The following is an 18,330-nucleotide window of genomic DNA, read 5'->3' as shown; positions in this document are numbered from 1 at the left end:
AGAGAGAGAGATACAAAGAGAGAGATACAGAAAGAGAGAGAGATACAGAGAGAGAGATACAGAAAGAGAGTGATACAGAGTTAGAGATACAGAAAGAAATACAGAAAGAGAGAGAGAGATACAGAGAGAGATACAGAAAGAGAGAGAGTGATACAGAGAGATACAGAGAGAGAGAGAGAGAGAGAGAGAGAGAGAGAGAGAGAGGGGGGGAAAGAGAGGGGGATACAGAGAGAGATACAGAAAGAGAGAGAGAGTTACAGAGTGAAAGAGATACAGAAAGAGAGAGATACAGATGGAGTGATAGAGAGAGAGAGAGAGAGAGAGAGAGAGAGAGAGATACTGAGAGAGAGCGAGAGAGACAGAGACAGAGAGTCAGATTGAGTAGAAAATGGTAGTCTTGTTGTAGCTATAGTGGATGTTCTGCCAGTAGTGACAACGATGGCAGAATGTGGTAAAGATGTCTCATGTTTGTGGATCCTAGCCAGGGTTCACTAGGGGTCAGAGCATGGTGTGATGAGCTACATAGTTAATACAGAGAGGGGGCCGGATTCTGGCCTAATCTGTCCCAATAAAATCAATGGGTCTGGGGTAGGACACACATAGGGGGCTTGCATGTGTGGGACAGTGGGGACGATGGGGCGATGGGGGGTGTAGGCGACATTGGGGAGATCATTGGTTGTGGCCCAGCATGGGAGTTCCAGACCAGCTCCAGAGGGGGATGGACAGCCGGTCGCTCGGCCCTGAGCCCTGGTGGGTCACACCGGTTCCACCTGAGGCCAGGACCATGGTCACAGCCATTGAACCAGAGGGAGGGTCTAACCACATGACCTCCACTGCCTCAGTAGAGGATAGTCATCAGGATAATGTGTTAATCATGAGTGACAGCCTTAAAGGGATTCTATTACAGACTATTATTACTATGACTGTCCACTTGGATTTACTGTGTGGTGTTAGGTAGCTGGAGAGAGATGTCACAGTGTAGCTGTGTAACAGTGGTGGCCTAGGCAACAAATATGGAGTCCATCGATAGATACGCAAACACATACAGGCCCATAAAGGAAAAGGCAATCATTTTAGTGGACTACACATCTCATTAAGGCTGGAAATATGGAAGCCTCCGCTTATAAACTCAGAGGTGAGAGAATGTACAGTATCTCGTAAACAAAAAGACAATAACAGTAACACAGAGATTACACAACCGTTATTTGTGACTGCATATGGACACTTGTTAGCCTTCCTTCACACACACATTGACATATCCACATTGAATGCAGGGTTTCTCTGTACTGTCCCATGTTAGTCCGTGCTGTGGTACTATGCTAACAGTGGCGTATCGTGACATAAACCACAGTATTACCAGTCTTATCCGTATGTATTGGAGCATCTCTCTGTGCTATCATGCTGTTGTACCAGGCTAATTTTAAATAGAGCTTCCTCTGCCCTGTGCTCTGGGCTACTAATCATGCTTTTCTGGCTGCTAAGCTAGCTAACAGTCTAAGCAGGGTTCTGTTCAGTTTGTTCAAATAAATAGGGCCTCCTCTACCCTGTGTTAGTCTATGGGCTACTATGCTATTTGTGTAAACGCTAAGGCTAAGATAAGCTAACACAGACAGCAGTGATTATGTAGGCTACTGTGTCAATGCTAAGCTAACAGAGCGAGAAGTGATTCTGGGCTGTTGGTGCTAAGCTAACCCAGAGCAGCTAGCTATGGCACAGTGCTGTCAGGCAGGCAGGCAGGCAGGCAGACGAGCAGGCCTGATCTATGGGGACATCAGCAGTGGAGTGGAGGGTAATTACAGTAATTGAAATGTGGTCTTTAATTGTCTGAGCAGTCCTGTCATGTGAAGGAACTTCAATGTGTCGGGTGGCCCAGATTCTTTTCCACCGTGCTCCAGTGACCAGTCTGTGTGTGGGTGAGTGTGTGAGGGGTGTGTGTGGATAGGGATTTTGCTGTGTGATATGTTATGTTAGTATGACAGAGCGATATTCAGTGGGGGACTGCAGTGTCAGAGAGCATGCAGCCCACTTTAGGCCTATGTCGTACAGTACTTTTCTGTGTAAGACAAAAATGGAGAAAAATAAACTTTGGCTGTGTGCATATAGAGAATGTACGTGTATAGTGGTTGTGTGCAACTCTGAAGGCTTTTTATTCTATGTTATTTATTTTATTTCACCTTTATGTAACCAGGTAGGCAAGTTGAGAACAAGTTCTCATTTACAATTGCGACCTGGCCAAGATAAAGCAAAGCAGTTCGACACATACAACAACACAGAGTTACACATGGAGTAAAACAAACATACAGTCAATAACACAGTAGAAAAATAAGTCTATATACAATGTGAGCAAATGAGGTGCGATAAGGGAGGTAAAGGCAATAAATAGGCCATGGTGGCGAAGTAAATACAATATAGCAAGTAAAATATAGCAATTAAAACACTGGAATGGTAGATTTGACAGTAGATGCGTTTGCAAAGTAGAAATAATGGGGTGCAAAGGAGCAAAATAAATAAATAAATACAGTAGGGGAAGCAGTAGTTGTTTGGGCTATTTATAGATGGGCTATGTACAGGTGCAGTGATCTGTGAGCTGCTCTGACAGCTGTTGCTTATAGCTAGTGAGAGAGATAAGTGTTTCCAGTTTCAGAGATTTTTGTAGTTCATTCCAGTCAATGGCAGCAGAGAACTGGAAGGAGAGGCGGCCAAAGTAAGAATTGGTTTTGGGGGTGACCAGAGAGATATACCTGCCTGCTGGAGCGCGTGCTACGTGGGTGCTGCCATGGTGACCAGCGAGCAGAGATAAGGCGGGACTTTACCTAGCAGGTAGATGACCTGGAGCCAGTGGGTTTGGCGACGAGTATGAAGCGAGGGCCAGCCAACGAGAGCGTACAGGTCACATGATAACTTTGTGTGCATATTTGTGTCACAGGCGGCTGGTGGCATGGTCATTTGGAAGGACAGGAGGATAGTAATGGCTGGAACGGCGTAAATGGAATGGTATTAAACACAGCAAACACGCTGTTTCCATGTGTTTGATACCATTCCATTTCAGGCATTAATATGAGCCATCCCCCCCTCACCTCCTGCAGGAGGCTTCTTGGTTGAGGCTGAGTATTGAGGAGGAGGAGGGCGAGGCTGGATTAATAAGTGTTTGTAGTTTTAAATCAATGTGCCTGGGAGCTGAGGCACCTGATTAGCATGACCCTGTCCTGCACATCAGCACATTCAGTGCTGGGGGAGGCTGATTAAGAGCCAATGCTAATTTCCTCTCACAATGCTGTCAAGAGAGAGAAGAGAGAAGAGAAGAAGGTTCAAAGATATGCCTTTGTCAAGAGAACTCTGCATATTCATTGGTGTATGTACGTGTTTGTGTGTGTGCGTTCATGCATGCGTGCATTTTTTTGTGTGTATACAACATACTATTTGGTTTACATGCTGAAGCCATTAACTGGTAGTGTACTGGTGAATGGACATGATGTTAAATGTGAATATGTGTTATGTGGCGTTAATGCAATAGAGTGATCCCTGGCTGTGAGTCACTGTGAGTCACTCTGGAGCTGTGTTGGGTAGTGTTGGTAGGGGAGAATGGGGTAAGTTGAGCCACCATTGTTTCTAAGACACCATACACAAAATGTCTCATTTGACCAAATATTTAGGAAGAGGTCATCATTTCATGGAGTCTGTGAAGGAAAAAAACACATGGAAAAAGTGGTAAGCAAGTTGGGTCCAAAAAACAGATTTTCACCAAGTCAAATCAATTTATTGTGTGAGTTGTTTGTAGCTGTGTGGGCTAATATAGTCATGTTTGCCTTGGGGTAAGTTGAGCCAATGATAAGTTGAGCAAATGGAAGTGTTTTCTTTCCAGGCATAATGCAAGGAATTATGGCTTGGATATGAAGTAGGGCCTATGTTAAACGTGTCTGTTAGGTGTTCAGCCTGTCTTAAAAGATGCTTAAAATTATTAAAAGACCAAAAAGTGATTGTGGTCATGTTGAATTGTTTTTGGGAAATAAAGATAGACATGGTTTTAAAAAGGTAGTGGTAATATTTCATTCAGTACAGACATTTGTAGCAACTAAATGTACCCCGTACCCGGAGTAAGTTTTGTTTTCACTACTGTAAAGTTTACATGAATTCTAATTATTTCTAGAGATACGCAACATCCTGAAATATATGTAGATATCTTTATTAGAATGAATACTATATTTCCCTTGATGGAGAGATGCTGAATGGAAACAAAGGCTCACCTTAACCCCCTCTCCCCGACTAATTCATTATGAGGTGATCAGCATGTGTGGGGAGGTGGTTAGATACTGTAAAGACACTGATGTGTTACATATGTGTACAATAGTCTGTGTGAAGTCGTGTATAAGAACAGGGTGTGTCAGTGTTCAGGACTGCCACTGCCGCTGAAGGATAGCATAGGGCTGCTGTGTGTCTGTCTAATGAGGCAGCATGGAGGGTATGTGGTAGTGGAGCTGATAAAGGATAGGATAGCATAGGGCTGCTGTGTGTCTGTCTAATGAGGCAGCATGGAGGGTATGTGGTAGTGGAGCTGATAAAGGATAGGATAGCATAGGGCTGCTGTGTGTCTGTCTAATGAGGCAGCATGGAGGGTATGTGGTAGTGGAGCTGATAAAGGATAGGATAGCATAGGGCTGATGTGTGTCTGTCTAATGAGGCAGCATGGAGGGTATGTGGTAGTGGAGCTGATAAAGGACAGGATAGCATAGGGCTGCTGTGTGTCTGTCTAATGAGGCAGCATGGAGGGTATGTGTTAGTGGAGCTGATAAAGGATAGGATAGCATAGGGCTGCTGTGTGTCTGTCTAATGAGGCAGGATGGAGGGTATGTGGTAGTGGAGCTGATAAAGGATAGGATAGCATAGGGCTGCTGTGTGTCTGTCTAATGAGGCAGGATGGAGGGTATGTGGTAGTGGAGCTGATAAAGGATAGGATAGCATAGGGCTGATGTGTGCTGTGTCTGTCTAATGAGCTGATAAAGGATGTCTAATGAGGCAGCATGGAGGGTATGTGGTAGTGGAGCTGATAAAGGATAGGATAGCATAGGGCTGCTGTGTGTCTGTCTAATGAGGCAGCATGGAGGGTATGTGGTAGTGGAGCTGATAAAGGATAGGATAGCATAGGGCTGCTGTGTGTCTGTCTAATGAGGCAGCATGGAGGGTATGTGGTAGTGGAGCTGATAAAGGATAGGATAGCATAGGGCTGCTGTGTGTCTGTCTAATGAGGCAGCATGGAGGGTATGTGGTAGTGGAGCTGATAAAGGACAGGAGGGCATAGGACTGCTGTGTGTCTGTCTAATGAGGCAGCATGGAGGGTATGTGGTAGTGGAGCTGATAAAGGATAGGATAGCATAGGGCTGCTGTGTGTCTGTCTAATGAGGCAGCATGGAGGGTATGTGGTAGTGGAGCTGATAAAGGACAGGATAGCATAGGGCTGCTGTATGTCTGTCTAATGAGGCAGCATGGAGGGTAGTGTGGTAGTGGAGCTGATAAAGGACAGGATAGATAGCATAATGAGGCAGCATGGAGGGTTTGTGGTAGTGGAGCTGATAAAGGAACGGATAGCATAGGGCTGCTGTATGTCTGTCTAATGAGGCAGCATGGAGGGTATGTGGTAGTGGAGCTGATAAAGGATAGGATAGCATAGGGCTGCTGTGTGTCTGTCTAATGAGGCAGCATGGAGGGTATGTGGTAGTGGAGCTGATAAAGGAACGGATAGCATAGGGCTGCTGTATGTCTGTCTAATGAGGCAGCATGGAGGGTATGTGGTAGTGGAGCTGATAAAGGATAGGATAGCATAGGGCTGCTGTGTGTCTGTCTAATGAGGCAGCATGGAGGGTATGTGGTAGTGGAGCTGATAAAGGATAGGATAGCATAGGGCTGCTGTGTGTCTGTCTAATGAGGCAGGGTATGGGGGTATGTGGTAGTGGAGCTGATGTAGGATAGGATAGTGGATGATAAAGGGCTGCTGTGGTGTGGAGGGTATGTGGTAGTGGAGCTGTCTAATGAGGAGCATGGAGGGTATGTGGTAGTGGAGCTGATAAAGGATAGGATAGCATAGGGCTGCTGTGTGTCTGTCTAATGGAGCATGGATAAAGGATGGAGCTGATAAAGGATAGGGCATATGTGTGTGTCTGTCTAATGAGGCAGCATGGAGGGTATGTGGTAGTGGAGCTGATAAAGGATAGGATAGCATAGGGCTGCTGTGTGTCTGTCTAATGAGGCAGCATGGAGGGTATGTGGTAGTGGAGCTGATAAAGGATAGGATAGCATAGGGCTGCTGTGTGTCTGTCTAATGAGGCAGCATGGAGGGTATGTGGTAGTGGAGCTGATAAAGGACAGGATAGCATAGGGCTGCTGTGTGTCTGTCTAATGAGGCAGCATGGAGGGTATGTGGTAGTGGAGCTGATAAAGGATGGGATAGCATAGGTCTGCTGTGTGTCTGTCTAATGAGGCAGGATGGTGGGTATGTGGTAGTGGAGCTGATAAAGGATAGGATAGCATAGGGCTGCTGTGTGTCTGTCTAATGAGGCAGCATGGAGGGTATGTGGTAGTGGAGCTGATAAAGGATAGGATAGCATAGGGCTGCTGTGTGTCTGTCTAATGAGGCAGGATGGTGGGTATGTGGTAGTGGAGCTGATAAAGGATAGGATAGCATAGGGCTGCTGTGTGTCTGTCTAATGAGGCAGCATGGAGGGTATGTGGTAGTGGAGCTGATAAAGGATAGGATAGCATAGGGCTGCTGTGTGTCTGTCTAATGAGGCAGGATGGAGGGTATGTGGTAGTGGAGCTGATAAAGGATAGGATAGCATAGGGCTGCTGTGTGTCTGTCTAATGAGGCAGCATGGAGGGTATGTGGTAGTGGAGCTGATAAAGGATAGGATAGCATAGGGCTGCTGTGTGTCTGTCTAATGAGGCAGGATGGAGGGTATGTGGTAGTTGAGCTGATAAAGGACAGGAGGGTATGTGGTAGTGGAGCTGATAAAGGATAGGATGGTATGTGGTAGTGGAGCTGATAAAGGATAGGAGGGTATGTGGTAATGGAGCTGATAAAGGATAGGAGGGTATGTGGTAATGGAGCTGATAAAGGATAGGAGGGTATGTGGTAGTGGAGCTGATAAAGGATAGGAGGGTATGTGGTAGTGGAGCTGATAAAGGATAGGAGGGTATGTGGTAATGGAGCTGATAAAGGATAGGAGGGTATGTGGTAGTGGAGCTGATAAAGGATAGGAGGGTATGTGGTAGTGGAGCTGATAAAGGATAGGAGGGTATGTGGTAGTGGAGCTGATAAAGGATAGGAGGGTATGTGGTAGTGGAGCTGATAAAGGATAGGAGGGTATGTGGTAGTGGAGCTGATAAAGGATAGGAGGGTATGTGGTAGTGGAGCTGATAAAGGATAGGATAGCATAGGGCTGCTGTGTGTCACTACTTTAATAACCAGCCTGAAGGGTAACGCTTTGGGCTTAGCGAGAACACAGGGAGGAGACGAGGTGAGGAGGCAGAGATGCCTCTCCCCAAATAGATCCCAGGCGACCCACACAGACAGAAGTGGGCCCTGGCGAGGCTCTTTGTGATAGTGACCTCGACCCAAATCAAAACGGTGACCTGGCTGATAATCACAGGGCTCCAGAGCGCATTCTCGATTAGCGCTCCACCTTTCATGTGCCGCGTCGCCAAGAGGGACTTCAGAAACACAAGACGCGACCGAGGTCGCCGCTGTCTCTGGCTATCAAGCAGAGAGGTCAACGCTTTCATTTAGACAGGGTCATTGTTTTCCAGCTTGATAGATTTCTGAGACACAAGAGAGTCCCCAAAGCCACCTCCCAGGACACGGTCCATAGTCCACCTCCCAGCAGCCCAAAGTCAGAATAATGTCCTACTCAGATCATGGGATATGACTGTACCTGCTGCAGTAGGATAACTAATCACAGGACACTTAGTTGGCATACAGTGTGTTGTTGGTTCATAGATTATGTTGAGCTGTTACAGTGAGTGTTACAGTGAGTGTTACAGTGAGTGTTACAGTGAGTGTACTGTATGTGTTTCATTACACCTGGGAAGTTTAGGGAAAGCTTATCAGAAGTTATGCTCTGAATTGAGCTGTTCAAACACAACTGCTGTTTCTCAATCCGAAATCCATCTTCTCTCACTCACACAAATCTTACTACTGTCCACTAAAGCCCACTGTTAGCCACACATCACACTGGCATGACTGTGGAGAGGAACCTTCACTAACTGTGATAATCAATCCTATACTCAGCTGGAGAACACGGCCTGTCTGTCCAGCATCCCGCAGGTTATCTGCCATGTTAAAACATACCCCTCCAGGCAGGAGCCAAACCCCTGACAGACCAAAAGAACCAAAGAAGATGAAACTTCCTATATTTGGCAACACTGAGGTATTTTTCACTGGGTGGAGGTAGCAGCACTCACTGCCTTGGGGCATAGTTATCTCTCCGTCTTCCTCCGAGAATTTACATCTCCAGCCCTCACTGGAAGGAACAGGAGCCATCATAGAAACGCCTGTCTGATTTTCATACATCCACTAAGCGAACACTTCACCCACATATTCAACATTATAGTAAAATAGAGTGAGTTCTGGCGTAAGAAATCTGCAGGGACCCCAGCCATTCTTCGTTTCGGAGGTAGAGCGTGCTCAGCCAAACCCAGGGGCACTTGGCGCAGTAAACGGCAGCCTGAACCGAGGGAAGGCACAGCATGCTGGGAGGTTACTGTGAAGGTCAGTGCACTTTGGAGTGCGCTGCTAAGCATGGTGGGTAATATAAAGAGAATACATAGGCACTCTGGGCTGACTGATACCATTCTCTTGCCCTTGAAAAGCTCCCCATCAAAAGTCTATACTATAGTTGCTTTCAAGATTTCCCCCTGCGGTCATAACCTAGGGAGTTCTGCCTGGGAGTCCAGCTGCTTCTCAGTCAAGTAAGTGATTCTTAAATCTTTGACTCAAAGCACATTAAATGTAGCAATGCATTTAATAAAGAATGACATTTTTAACAAGGCCCAAATGATAGCTGAACATACCAAAGAGCTAAATTATTCAACTCAGCCTAATGTGCAGTTTTTTTTACGCAACGTGGCAAACTTACCCAGCAACCACTGAGCTGGCTCTTCTATCTCTCTCTCTCTATCTCTCTTTCTCACTTTGTCTCTCTCTCTCTCTCTCTCTCTCTCTCTCTCTCTCTCTCTCTCTCTCTCTCTCTCACTCTCTCTCTCTGAGGTTTCCTTCACATTGGCATCACCTTGAGAGCTGCAGTATTTAAAACTCTCTCTGTCAACAATCAATACAATTTGTCTGGCCCTTTATCCCTCTTTTGTCGGTGGAAATGAAGCTGATGGATGAGAAAGAGCCCCTCTGCCCTCTCCCAGGTAATGTAGAGTGACGGGCCATTTTAATATCTCCAGGGTTAACGTGAGCCGGATTGGAGGGATGGATGGAGGGAGGAGGGTGGGGTGTGAGAAGGGGGACAAAAGAGCAGGGTCAACTCCCAGGACAACTTCATCTTTAATCACCACGCCACCTGTAACTCTACACCCCACTACTTCCTCTGCTCCAAGGACAGGGAGAGGAGGAGGATGAAGGGATGGAGAGAGAGAAAGAAGGGGAAAGGGCGAGAGAGAGCGGGAGAGGGTAAGAGAGGGAGATAGAAATACATAACTCCACAACCACATACAGTATCAATACAGTCTTGATGAACATCCATCCTCAGTACCCTACAGGGCCTTCTCAGTCTCTCCTGTCTCCAGTCTTACTGTAGTTACTGTTGTGGGCCCAGTGGAGGGTGAGTGAGTGATGGTGACCCAGCCAGCCGTGGCCACCACTTGGCCCAGTCCTCCTCAGCTGTCAGCCTGCTGCTGCTACTATAATCTCCCAGGGTGCCTGTTGGCTCACCGTGGTTCTCCTCTCCCCTACCGTGCATGGAGGGGATTGGAGGCTGTGTGATGTGTGATGGGGCGCGTTAGGGCATAGGGGAAGGATGAGAGAGGAAGGGAGGGAGGCGGGCAGCAGGTAGGCAGGGAAGGCAGTTGGGCCGCCAGGAGCCCCGGGTCCCCGCGGAGGTGCAGGCGGCAGAGTTCAGGGTGCAGCCACCCAGCCCTGGCGACGGCGTCAGCATTTTGGGGAGAAGCTGGGGAAAGTGCTGAGGTGGCAGCCGCGCGGAGAGGCAAGGTGAAGTAGTGAAAAACTGGTGGAAAAAATGTGACCAGCCTGATGAAAGTTTAAGTGTGCATGTTAAACAGGAGAAAGAGAATATAAGGAGAGGGAGGATGGGGGAGTGAGAGAGGCATAAGGAAGAAGGAAGGAAGGATGGGCACAGGTGACCTGATGAGGTTGAAGTATTGACCTCAGCACCACATTCAGTCTCACTTGTGAGTTCCATCCTAAACACCTTAATGCTCCTCAGTACCTCAACCCTTCAGTTCTAGCTGTGTCATCTGTACCTCAACCAATCAGTTATAGCCCTGTCATCAATACCTCACCCTTCAGTTATAGCTGTGTCATCAGTACCTCAACCCTTCAGTTCTTGCCCTGTCATCAGTACCTCACCCTTCAGTTATAGCCCTGTCATCACTACCTCAACCCTTCAGTTATAGCCTTGTCATCAGTACCTCAACCCTTCAGTTCTTGCCCTGTCATCAGTACCTCACCCTTCAGTTATAGCCCTGTCATTAGTACCTCACCCTTCAGTTATAGCTGTCATCAGTACCTCAACCCTTCCGTTCTTGCCCTGTCATCAGTACCTCACCCTTCAGTTATAGCCCTGTCATTAGTACCTCAACCCTTCAGTTATAGCCCTGTCATCAGTACCTCAACCCTTCAGTTATAGCCCTGTCATCAGTACCTCACCCTTCAGTTATAGCCCTGTCATTAGTACCTCAACACTTCAGTTATAGCCCTGTCATCAGTACCTCAACCCTTCAGTTCTTGCCCTGTCATCAGTACCTCAACCCTTCAGTTCTTGCCCTGTCATCAGTACCTCACCCTTCAGTTATAGCTGTGTCATCAGTACCTCAACCCTTCAGTTCTAGCCCTGTCATCAGTACCTCACCCTTCAGTTATAGCCCTGTCATTAGTACCTCACCCTTCAGTTATAGCTGTGTCATCAGTACCTCAACCCTTCAGTTATAGCCCTGTCATCAGTACCTCACCCTTCAGTTATAGCTGTGTCATCAGTACCTCAAACCTTCAGTTCTAGCCCTGTCATCAGTACCTCAACCCTTCAGTTCTAGCCCTGTCATCAGTACCTCAACCCTTCAGTTCTAGCCCTGTCATCAGTACCTCAACCCTTCAGTTATAGCCCTGTCATTAGTACCTCACCCTTCAGTTATAGCTGTGTCATCAGTACCTCAACCCTTCAGTTATAGCCCTGTCATCAGTACCTCACCCTTCAGTTATAGCTGTGTCATCAGTACCTCAAACCTTCAGTTCTAGCCCTGTCATCAGTACCTCAACCCTTCAGTTATAGCCCTGTCATCAGTACCTCAACCCTTCAGTTATAGCCCTGTCATCAGTACCTCACGCTTCAGTTATAGCTGTGTCATCAGTACCTCACCCTTCAGTTATAGCTGTGTCATCAGTACCTCAAACCTTCAGTTCTAGCTCTGTCATCAGTACCTCAACCCTTCAGTTCTTGCCCTGTCATCAGTACCTCAACCCTTCAGTTCTAGCCCTGTCATCAGTACCTCAACCCTTCAGTTCTAGCCCTGTCATCAGTACCTCAACCCTTCAGTTCTAGCCCTATTATCAGTACCTCAACCCTTCAGTTCTTGCCTTGTCATCAGTACCTCAACCCTTCAGTTCTTGTTCTGGCATCCGTACCAGTATCAGCCAAGGACGTGAGCTTGGTTTGAAGAGCTTCGCCCCCCATCACCCAACAGGCTAGGCCCCTATAACGATCCTCTTCCTGTGAATGACTGGACCAAGGCGCAGCGTGAGACATGTTCATGATATTTTATTAAAATCAGAACACTAGAACAAAAAAAGAGGAAAATAAACAGTTCTGTAAGGAAACTAACAATACAGAAAACAACTACCCACAAAACCCATGTGGGCAAGAGCTACCTAAGTATGGTTCCCAATCAGAGACAACGATAGACACCTGTCCCTGATTGAGAAACATACCCGGCCAAAAACAAAGAAATACAAAAACATAGAAAAAAAAACATAGAATGCCCACCATAGTCACACCCTGGCCTAACCAAAATAGAGAATAAAAGCCTCTCTATGGCCAGGGCGTGACAGCCCCTGGAGCTTTGGTGGAGTTCATGTCATTTGCACTACATGACATGGCGTAATGCAACGCTCCAATCTGGGGAGCTGTGTGTGCTAACTGAGGGTTGTGTTGTGTGTAGTCAGGTGGCGTGATTACATGAAGTTGGGTAACAGAGGCTCACTGAGGGGATACACTCACTGGCTGGTGTTGATCAAGACTTTCACAGCGCTGATGGAGTGTTGATTATGATGTGGCTCAGATAGGGAGCTGATGTTGGGAGTCTAATTTACATTCTCTCTTCTCTCTCCCTCATTTTTCACTGTTCCCCACTCTTATTCTTCCTCACCTATCTCTCTCTCTATATTTACCATTTTATTTAACCTATCTCTCTCTTCTTCTCTATCCCTATATAACCCCTCCTCTCTTTTATTTTCCTCCTCTCCTGTCCTCTATCTGTTCTCAGGTGCGGTGCGAGCTTCCAGCATCTTCCCCATCCTTAGTGTCATCCTGCTCTTCATGGGAGGCCTGTGTATAGCTGCCAGCGAGTTCTACAAGTCACGCCACAACATCATCCTCAGCGCAGGGATCTTCTTTGTGTCTGCAGGTGAGTCAAGAGGGGGAGAGAGAGAGGAGGAGATAGAGGGGAAGAAAGAGGGGAAGATAGAAAGGAAGAGAGAGGAAGAAAGAGGGGAAGGGAGAAAGGAAGAGAGAGAGGAAAAAGAAAAGAGAGAAGAAAGAGGGAGAAAGGAAGAAGAAGAGAAGAGGAAGAAAAGAGAGGAAGAGAAAGAGAAGAAGAAAGAGGAAGAAAGAGGGAGAAGGAAGAGAAAATAGAGAGAGAGAAGAGAAAGAGGAAGAGAGAAGGAGAAAGGAAGAGAAGAGAAGAGAAGAAAAGAAAGAAAGAAAGAAGAGAGGAAAAGAGAGAAGAAGAGAAAGAGGGGGAAGAAAGAGGGGAAGAGAGAGGAAAGGAAGAGAGAGAGGAAGAAAGAGAGGGAGAAAGGAAGAGAGAGAGAGGAAGAGAAAGAGGAAGAGAGAGAGGAAGAAAGAAAGAAAGAGAAAGAGTAAAAGAGAGAAGAAGAAAGAGAGGAAGAAAGAGGGGAAGGGAGAAAGGAAGAGAGAGAGGAAGAGAGAGAGGAAGAAAGAAAGAGAGTGGAAGAAAGAAAGAAAGAAAGAAAGAAAGAAAGAGGAAAAGAGAGAAGAAGAAAGAGAGTAAGAAAGAGGGGAAGGGAGAAATGAAGAGAGAGAGGAATAGAGAGAGGAAGAGAGAGAGGAAGAAAGAGAGATGAAGAGAAAGAGGAAGAAAGTGGCAGATGGAGAGGAAGAAAGAAAGGAAAAGGAGGAAGAGAGAGAGGGAGAGAGAGTGGAAAAGAGAGAGGGAGAGAGAGGAAGAGAGAGAAGAAGAAAGAGAGATGAAGAGAAAGAGGAAGAAAGTGGCAGATGGAGAGGAAGAAAGAAAGGAAAAGGAGGAAGAGAGAGAGGGAGAGAGAGTGGAAGAGAGAGGAAGAAAGAAAGGAAAAGGAGGAAGAGAGTGAGGGAGAGAGAGTGGAAGAGAGAGGAAGAAAGAAAGGAAAAGGAGGAAGAGAGAGAGGGAGAGAGTAAGAAAGAGGAAGAAAGAAAGGAAAAAGTAAGAAGAGGGAGAGAGGAAGAGAGGAAGAAAGAGGAAGGAGGAAGAGAGGAGGGAAGAGAGAGAGAGAGTGAAAGAAAAGGAAAGAGAGTGAGGGAGAGAGAGTGGAAGAGAGAGAGGGAGAGAGAGTGGCAGAGAGAGTGGAGAGAGAGGAAGAAAGAAAGGAAAAGGAGGAAGAGAGAGAGGGAGAGAGAGTGGAAGAGAGAGAGTAAGAAAGAAAGGAAAAGGAGGAAGAGAGAGAGGGAGAGAGAGTGGAAGAGAGAGAGGGAGAGAGAGTGGAAGAGAGAGAGGAAGAAAGAAAGGAAAAGGAGGAAGAGAGAGAGGGAGAGAGAGTGGAAGAGAGAGAGGGAGAGAGAGTGGAAGAGAGAGAGGCAGAGAGAGAGTAAGAAAGAAAGGAAAAGGAGGAAGAGAGAGAGGGAGAGAGAGTGGAAGAGAGAGAGGGAGAGAGAGTGGAAGAGAGAGAGGAAGAAAGAAATGCAAAATCTACACAAATGCAAATGTTTTCAGTCACTACTTTTTAGTCACTGAAATGCAATGTTGTTATGGTTCACTTACATAGAACAGTTGTACAGATGGATGTAAGTCCAGCAAAGAAGATACTGTTGACTAATCCAGCTAAGGTGCAGTGCACAAGCAGTCTCTCTCTCTCTGCTGGTCATCCCCAGTACTGCAACTCCTCAGTCAGCTCTCAGCCTCCACTCAGCAGCAGCCACAAGTCACGCACTCCATTCTTCCCTCTTTATCCACTTATTTTCTCCTGATCTGGGTGCTGGGCTAGAAGCTTCCCATTGGGATTCAACTCTAAAAATATGGTGTCCCTGACATACTTTCCCAATGATCCATCATCCCAGCTCTACTAAGTCACACACTTCTCTCTCTCTCTCCGTGACTAAACTCTACAGTTAAAGTAGATATATATACACTGAGTGTACAAAACATTAGACCTAAACATCAGAACAGCCTCAATTTGATGGGGCATGGACTTTACAAGATGTCAAAAGTGCCCTACAGGAATTCTGGCCCATGTTGGTTCCAGTGAGTCCCACAGTTCTGTCATGTTGGCTGGTCCCTTGGGTGATGGACCATTCTTGATACACACAGGAAACTGTTGAGTGTGAAAAACCCAGCAGCGTTGTAGCTCTTGAAACACTCAAACCAGTGCGCCTGGCACCTACTACTGTACCCCATTCAAAGGTACGTCAGTATGTTGTCTTGCCCATTCACCCTCTGAATGGCACACACACAATCCATGTCTAAACTGTCTCAAGGCTTAAAAACACTTCTTTAACCTGACTCCTCTCCTTCATCTACACTGATTGAAGTGGATTTAACAAGTGATATCAATAAGGGATCATATCTTTCACCTGGATTCACCTGGTCAGTCTATGTCATGGAAAGAGAAGGTGTTCCTAATGTTTTGTGCACTCAGTGTATATGAGTATATGATTATTATCCCTATCATAGGATGTGATCCCTATGTGAATCAGATGAATGATCATGTTAGTCGCTCTGGATAAGAGCGTCTGCTAAATGACTTAAATGTAAATGTAATGTGCAACTGATCTGACTGAGGATCTCAGTCTTTGTTCTTAAACACTATAAGGGCAGAGGCTCTGGCTTGGGTCATATTTCTGGTTCGTATTCAGTCATATTTTTGACAGTGAGAAGTACAGTATGTATGTACATTATCCTTTGGTGAGTCCGTGGTACTTGTCTGAAAAGGTTTGTCTTGGTAATGGCGTATTCACTGTGGTGGATAGATGCACTCAGACTACTGCGTATGTGGTATGCCTAGAAAAGGTACATGTCCTGTCTTAACCGATTGCATAATTCCTGCTCTCTCATCTCGCCCCTCCAACTCCCCGACCCCCAACCTCCCCCCCCCCTCCTCCCTCAGGCCTGAGCAACATCATCGGGATCATCGTGTACATATCAGCCAACGCAGGGGACCCCTCTAAGAGCGACTCGAAGAAGAACAGCTACTCCTACGGCTGGTCCTTCTACTTCGGAGCCCTGTCCTTCATAATGGCCGAGATGGTGGGTGTCCTGGCAGCCCACATGTTCATCGACCGCCATCGGCAGCTCCGGGCAGGGGCCAGGGCTGCCGACTACCTCCAGGCCTCGGCCATCACACGCATCCCATCCTACCGTTACCGCTACCGACGCCGCTCGCGCTCCTCCTCCCGGTCCACAGACCCCTCACACTCCCGCGACACCTCGCCAGTGGGCCTCAAGGGCTTCAGCGCGCTACCCTCTACAGAGATCTCCATGTACACGCTGCCCCGGGACACCCTGAAGGCCGGGGGCACGCCGACCGCCACCTACAACTCGGAGAGGGACCATACCTTCCTGCAGGTCCACAACTGTATTCAGAAGGAAAAAGACTCGGCCAACACCAACACAGCCAACCGCCGCACCACACCAGTATGAGGGAGCCCTGAGAGCAGAGCCCGGGGGAGCGAAGGCAGGGAGGCCCCCACCCAGGTCTCTAATATACCATAGGCCAGGATGAGTTTCCATCTTTATAGAGATTGATGATTTTATTTCATTCAACTGCATGATTTTCCCATCTACCATTGTTGAGAGAGTCTAAAGGGGTTTGTTGGGTTCCTTTGGAGTAAATGGTTGTACTGGGAGAATGGGGCAGATTGTCCTTAGAGACTGAGTCATTTTAATTGGTGGGGATGGGTGATGAGGGTGGAGCACTTAAAGGGAGGGTTTTGATTTAAATTCGATTCATGATTTCATAACCTTTTGGTTTTGACAGTTTGGCTCCACAGTTTTGGTGGTGCAACATGCTGCTGTACTTTCCCATCATACCACCTGCCATATGCCTCTGATTTGTTGTCATATTTATTCATTTATTTATTTTCTGTATTAAAACTGTGAATTTTTGCAGCTTGGGGTTCAGTAAGAATTAGCCCAGTCTGTAAACTCTAACAAAGGTACTATATGTGTATTACATTTATAAATAAATGATTAAGTTAATAATCAAGAGATACAGACTTTACTGAAGCAAAAAAACTAACAAGTAAACTAAACTAAGTGCTGTTGGTAACACGAGAAAAGACTCTTGTAGGATCTGCTGGAAGGATGACAGAGCCAGAGAGAAGGTGCTGTAGGTCACTACACTACGGAGCTGCTGAGACATGGCGGGGGACAGACGCACACAGTCAACAGTAGAAAAATAGAGATTATTTTAATAGAACCTTCTCGCCTTTTTCTGAGTCCCTGTTCGCTTTCTTTTTGGGTTGGGGGGTCGTCATGGGAGTGTTGAACCCCTCAAGAGAAGCCACCAACAACAACAAGAGGGGTCAAAGTTCAAACCAAGAAAAAAAAGACTCCAAACACGACTTCTCGAAGAAAAAGGAAGGAGGAGAGGGGGAGGAAAAGAAGAGGACGCCAAATACAAAAATAAATACTTGCGTAAAAAGGCAAGAAACAAGATAAATATGAAATAGTACAAGAGAAGCTAAGTGAATCAAATTTTCTGAAATGAAATGCATGCTATAAAATTACAGCAAATCTGCTCTGGAAAAACTTAAGTTTTAAAGGATAATGATAATTAGAAGGGGAAAAAGTGATGACGTTAATGTTGAAACTAGTAGTTTCATGAGTATTTTCTCTCTTCTGTTTTTTTATTTACTTCATTTTATCTTATGCTTTTGTGAAAGAAACCAAACAATCGACATTGAACAAAAACACATTTTTTTAAATGGTTTGGTTTAATTCTTTATATAAATATATATATGTATGTATTTTATTTTTCAAATTCACACAGCCTTAGTCATTTCTTTGTTTCTTTTGATTGTCAATGTGTTGTTCAAATTGAAAATGAAATCTTTAAAGGTGCCAAAACCGAATGATCCTTTACTTGGATGCATCAAGTCCTGATGAATAAAATACCAATCCTAGGGAGAACAAATCAGCCTGTTTCACTGTGTCTCTAACCTACTGTATCCTTACACTTAACACCCTTGTTCTATGTTTCTGATACCCTCTCACACTGTCTCTCTGTGTGTCTCTACTCTCTACCATGTACTAACACTTGTGTTAACAAGCATGTTTCTGTCTTCAGGCTACAGAATGGGAGAAACCATGATTGTAAAGATAAAACAGCACATAAGACACATCGCCGCGTGGTGTCTTTCTAGGACATGACATTCCTGGAAAAGGAACACAGGTTTGCAATAAAACCAGGACTCTGTAGGTGGAGCTATCCATGTAGAAATGATATACGACACCCTTCTACACGACCGCCCTAAAAGCATCACTTTCAGGACCTGATGCACCCCTTTATCTCTGCAATGAGGTGAGAGCGTGTGTGTGTGTGTGTGTGTGTGTGTGTGTGTGTGTGTGTGTGTGTGTGTGTGTGTGTGTGTGTGTGTGTGTGTGTGTGTGTGTGTGTGTGTGTGTGTGTGTGTGTGTGTGTGTGTGTGTGTGTGTGTGTGTGTGTGTGTG

The 18,330-nt window shown here is 46.1% G+C and overlaps 1 protein-coding gene across 1 annotated transcript in view; it reads left to right on the top strand.

Moving 5' to 3' along the window:
• Positions 1-17,788, top strand: part of LOC135555367 (voltage-dependent calcium channel gamma-2 subunit) — an 89,186-nt gene extending 71,398 nt beyond the window's left edge. The window contains exons 3-4 of the mRNA XM_064987725.1: positions 12,712-12,852; positions 15,767-17,788. Of these exons, the coding sequence (XP_064843797.1) occupies positions 12,712-12,852; positions 15,767-16,299 (674 nt within the window). The 3' untranslated portion in view covers positions 16,300-17,788. The remainder of the gene's footprint in view (positions 1-12,711; positions 12,853-15,766) is intronic.
• The last annotated feature ends 542 nt before the right edge of the window (positions 17,789-18,330 follow it).

This window comes from Oncorhynchus masou, chromosome 15, assembly GCF_036934945.1.
Source record: "Oncorhynchus masou masou isolate Uvic2021 chromosome 15, UVic_Omas_1.1, whole genome shotgun sequence".
In the NCBI taxonomy this organism is placed as follows: Eukaryota; Metazoa; Chordata; class Actinopteri; order Salmoniformes; family Salmonidae; genus Oncorhynchus; species Oncorhynchus masou.
Note: the sequence above shows the minus strand (reverse complement) of the source record. Positions and strands in the feature narration are given on the sequence as shown.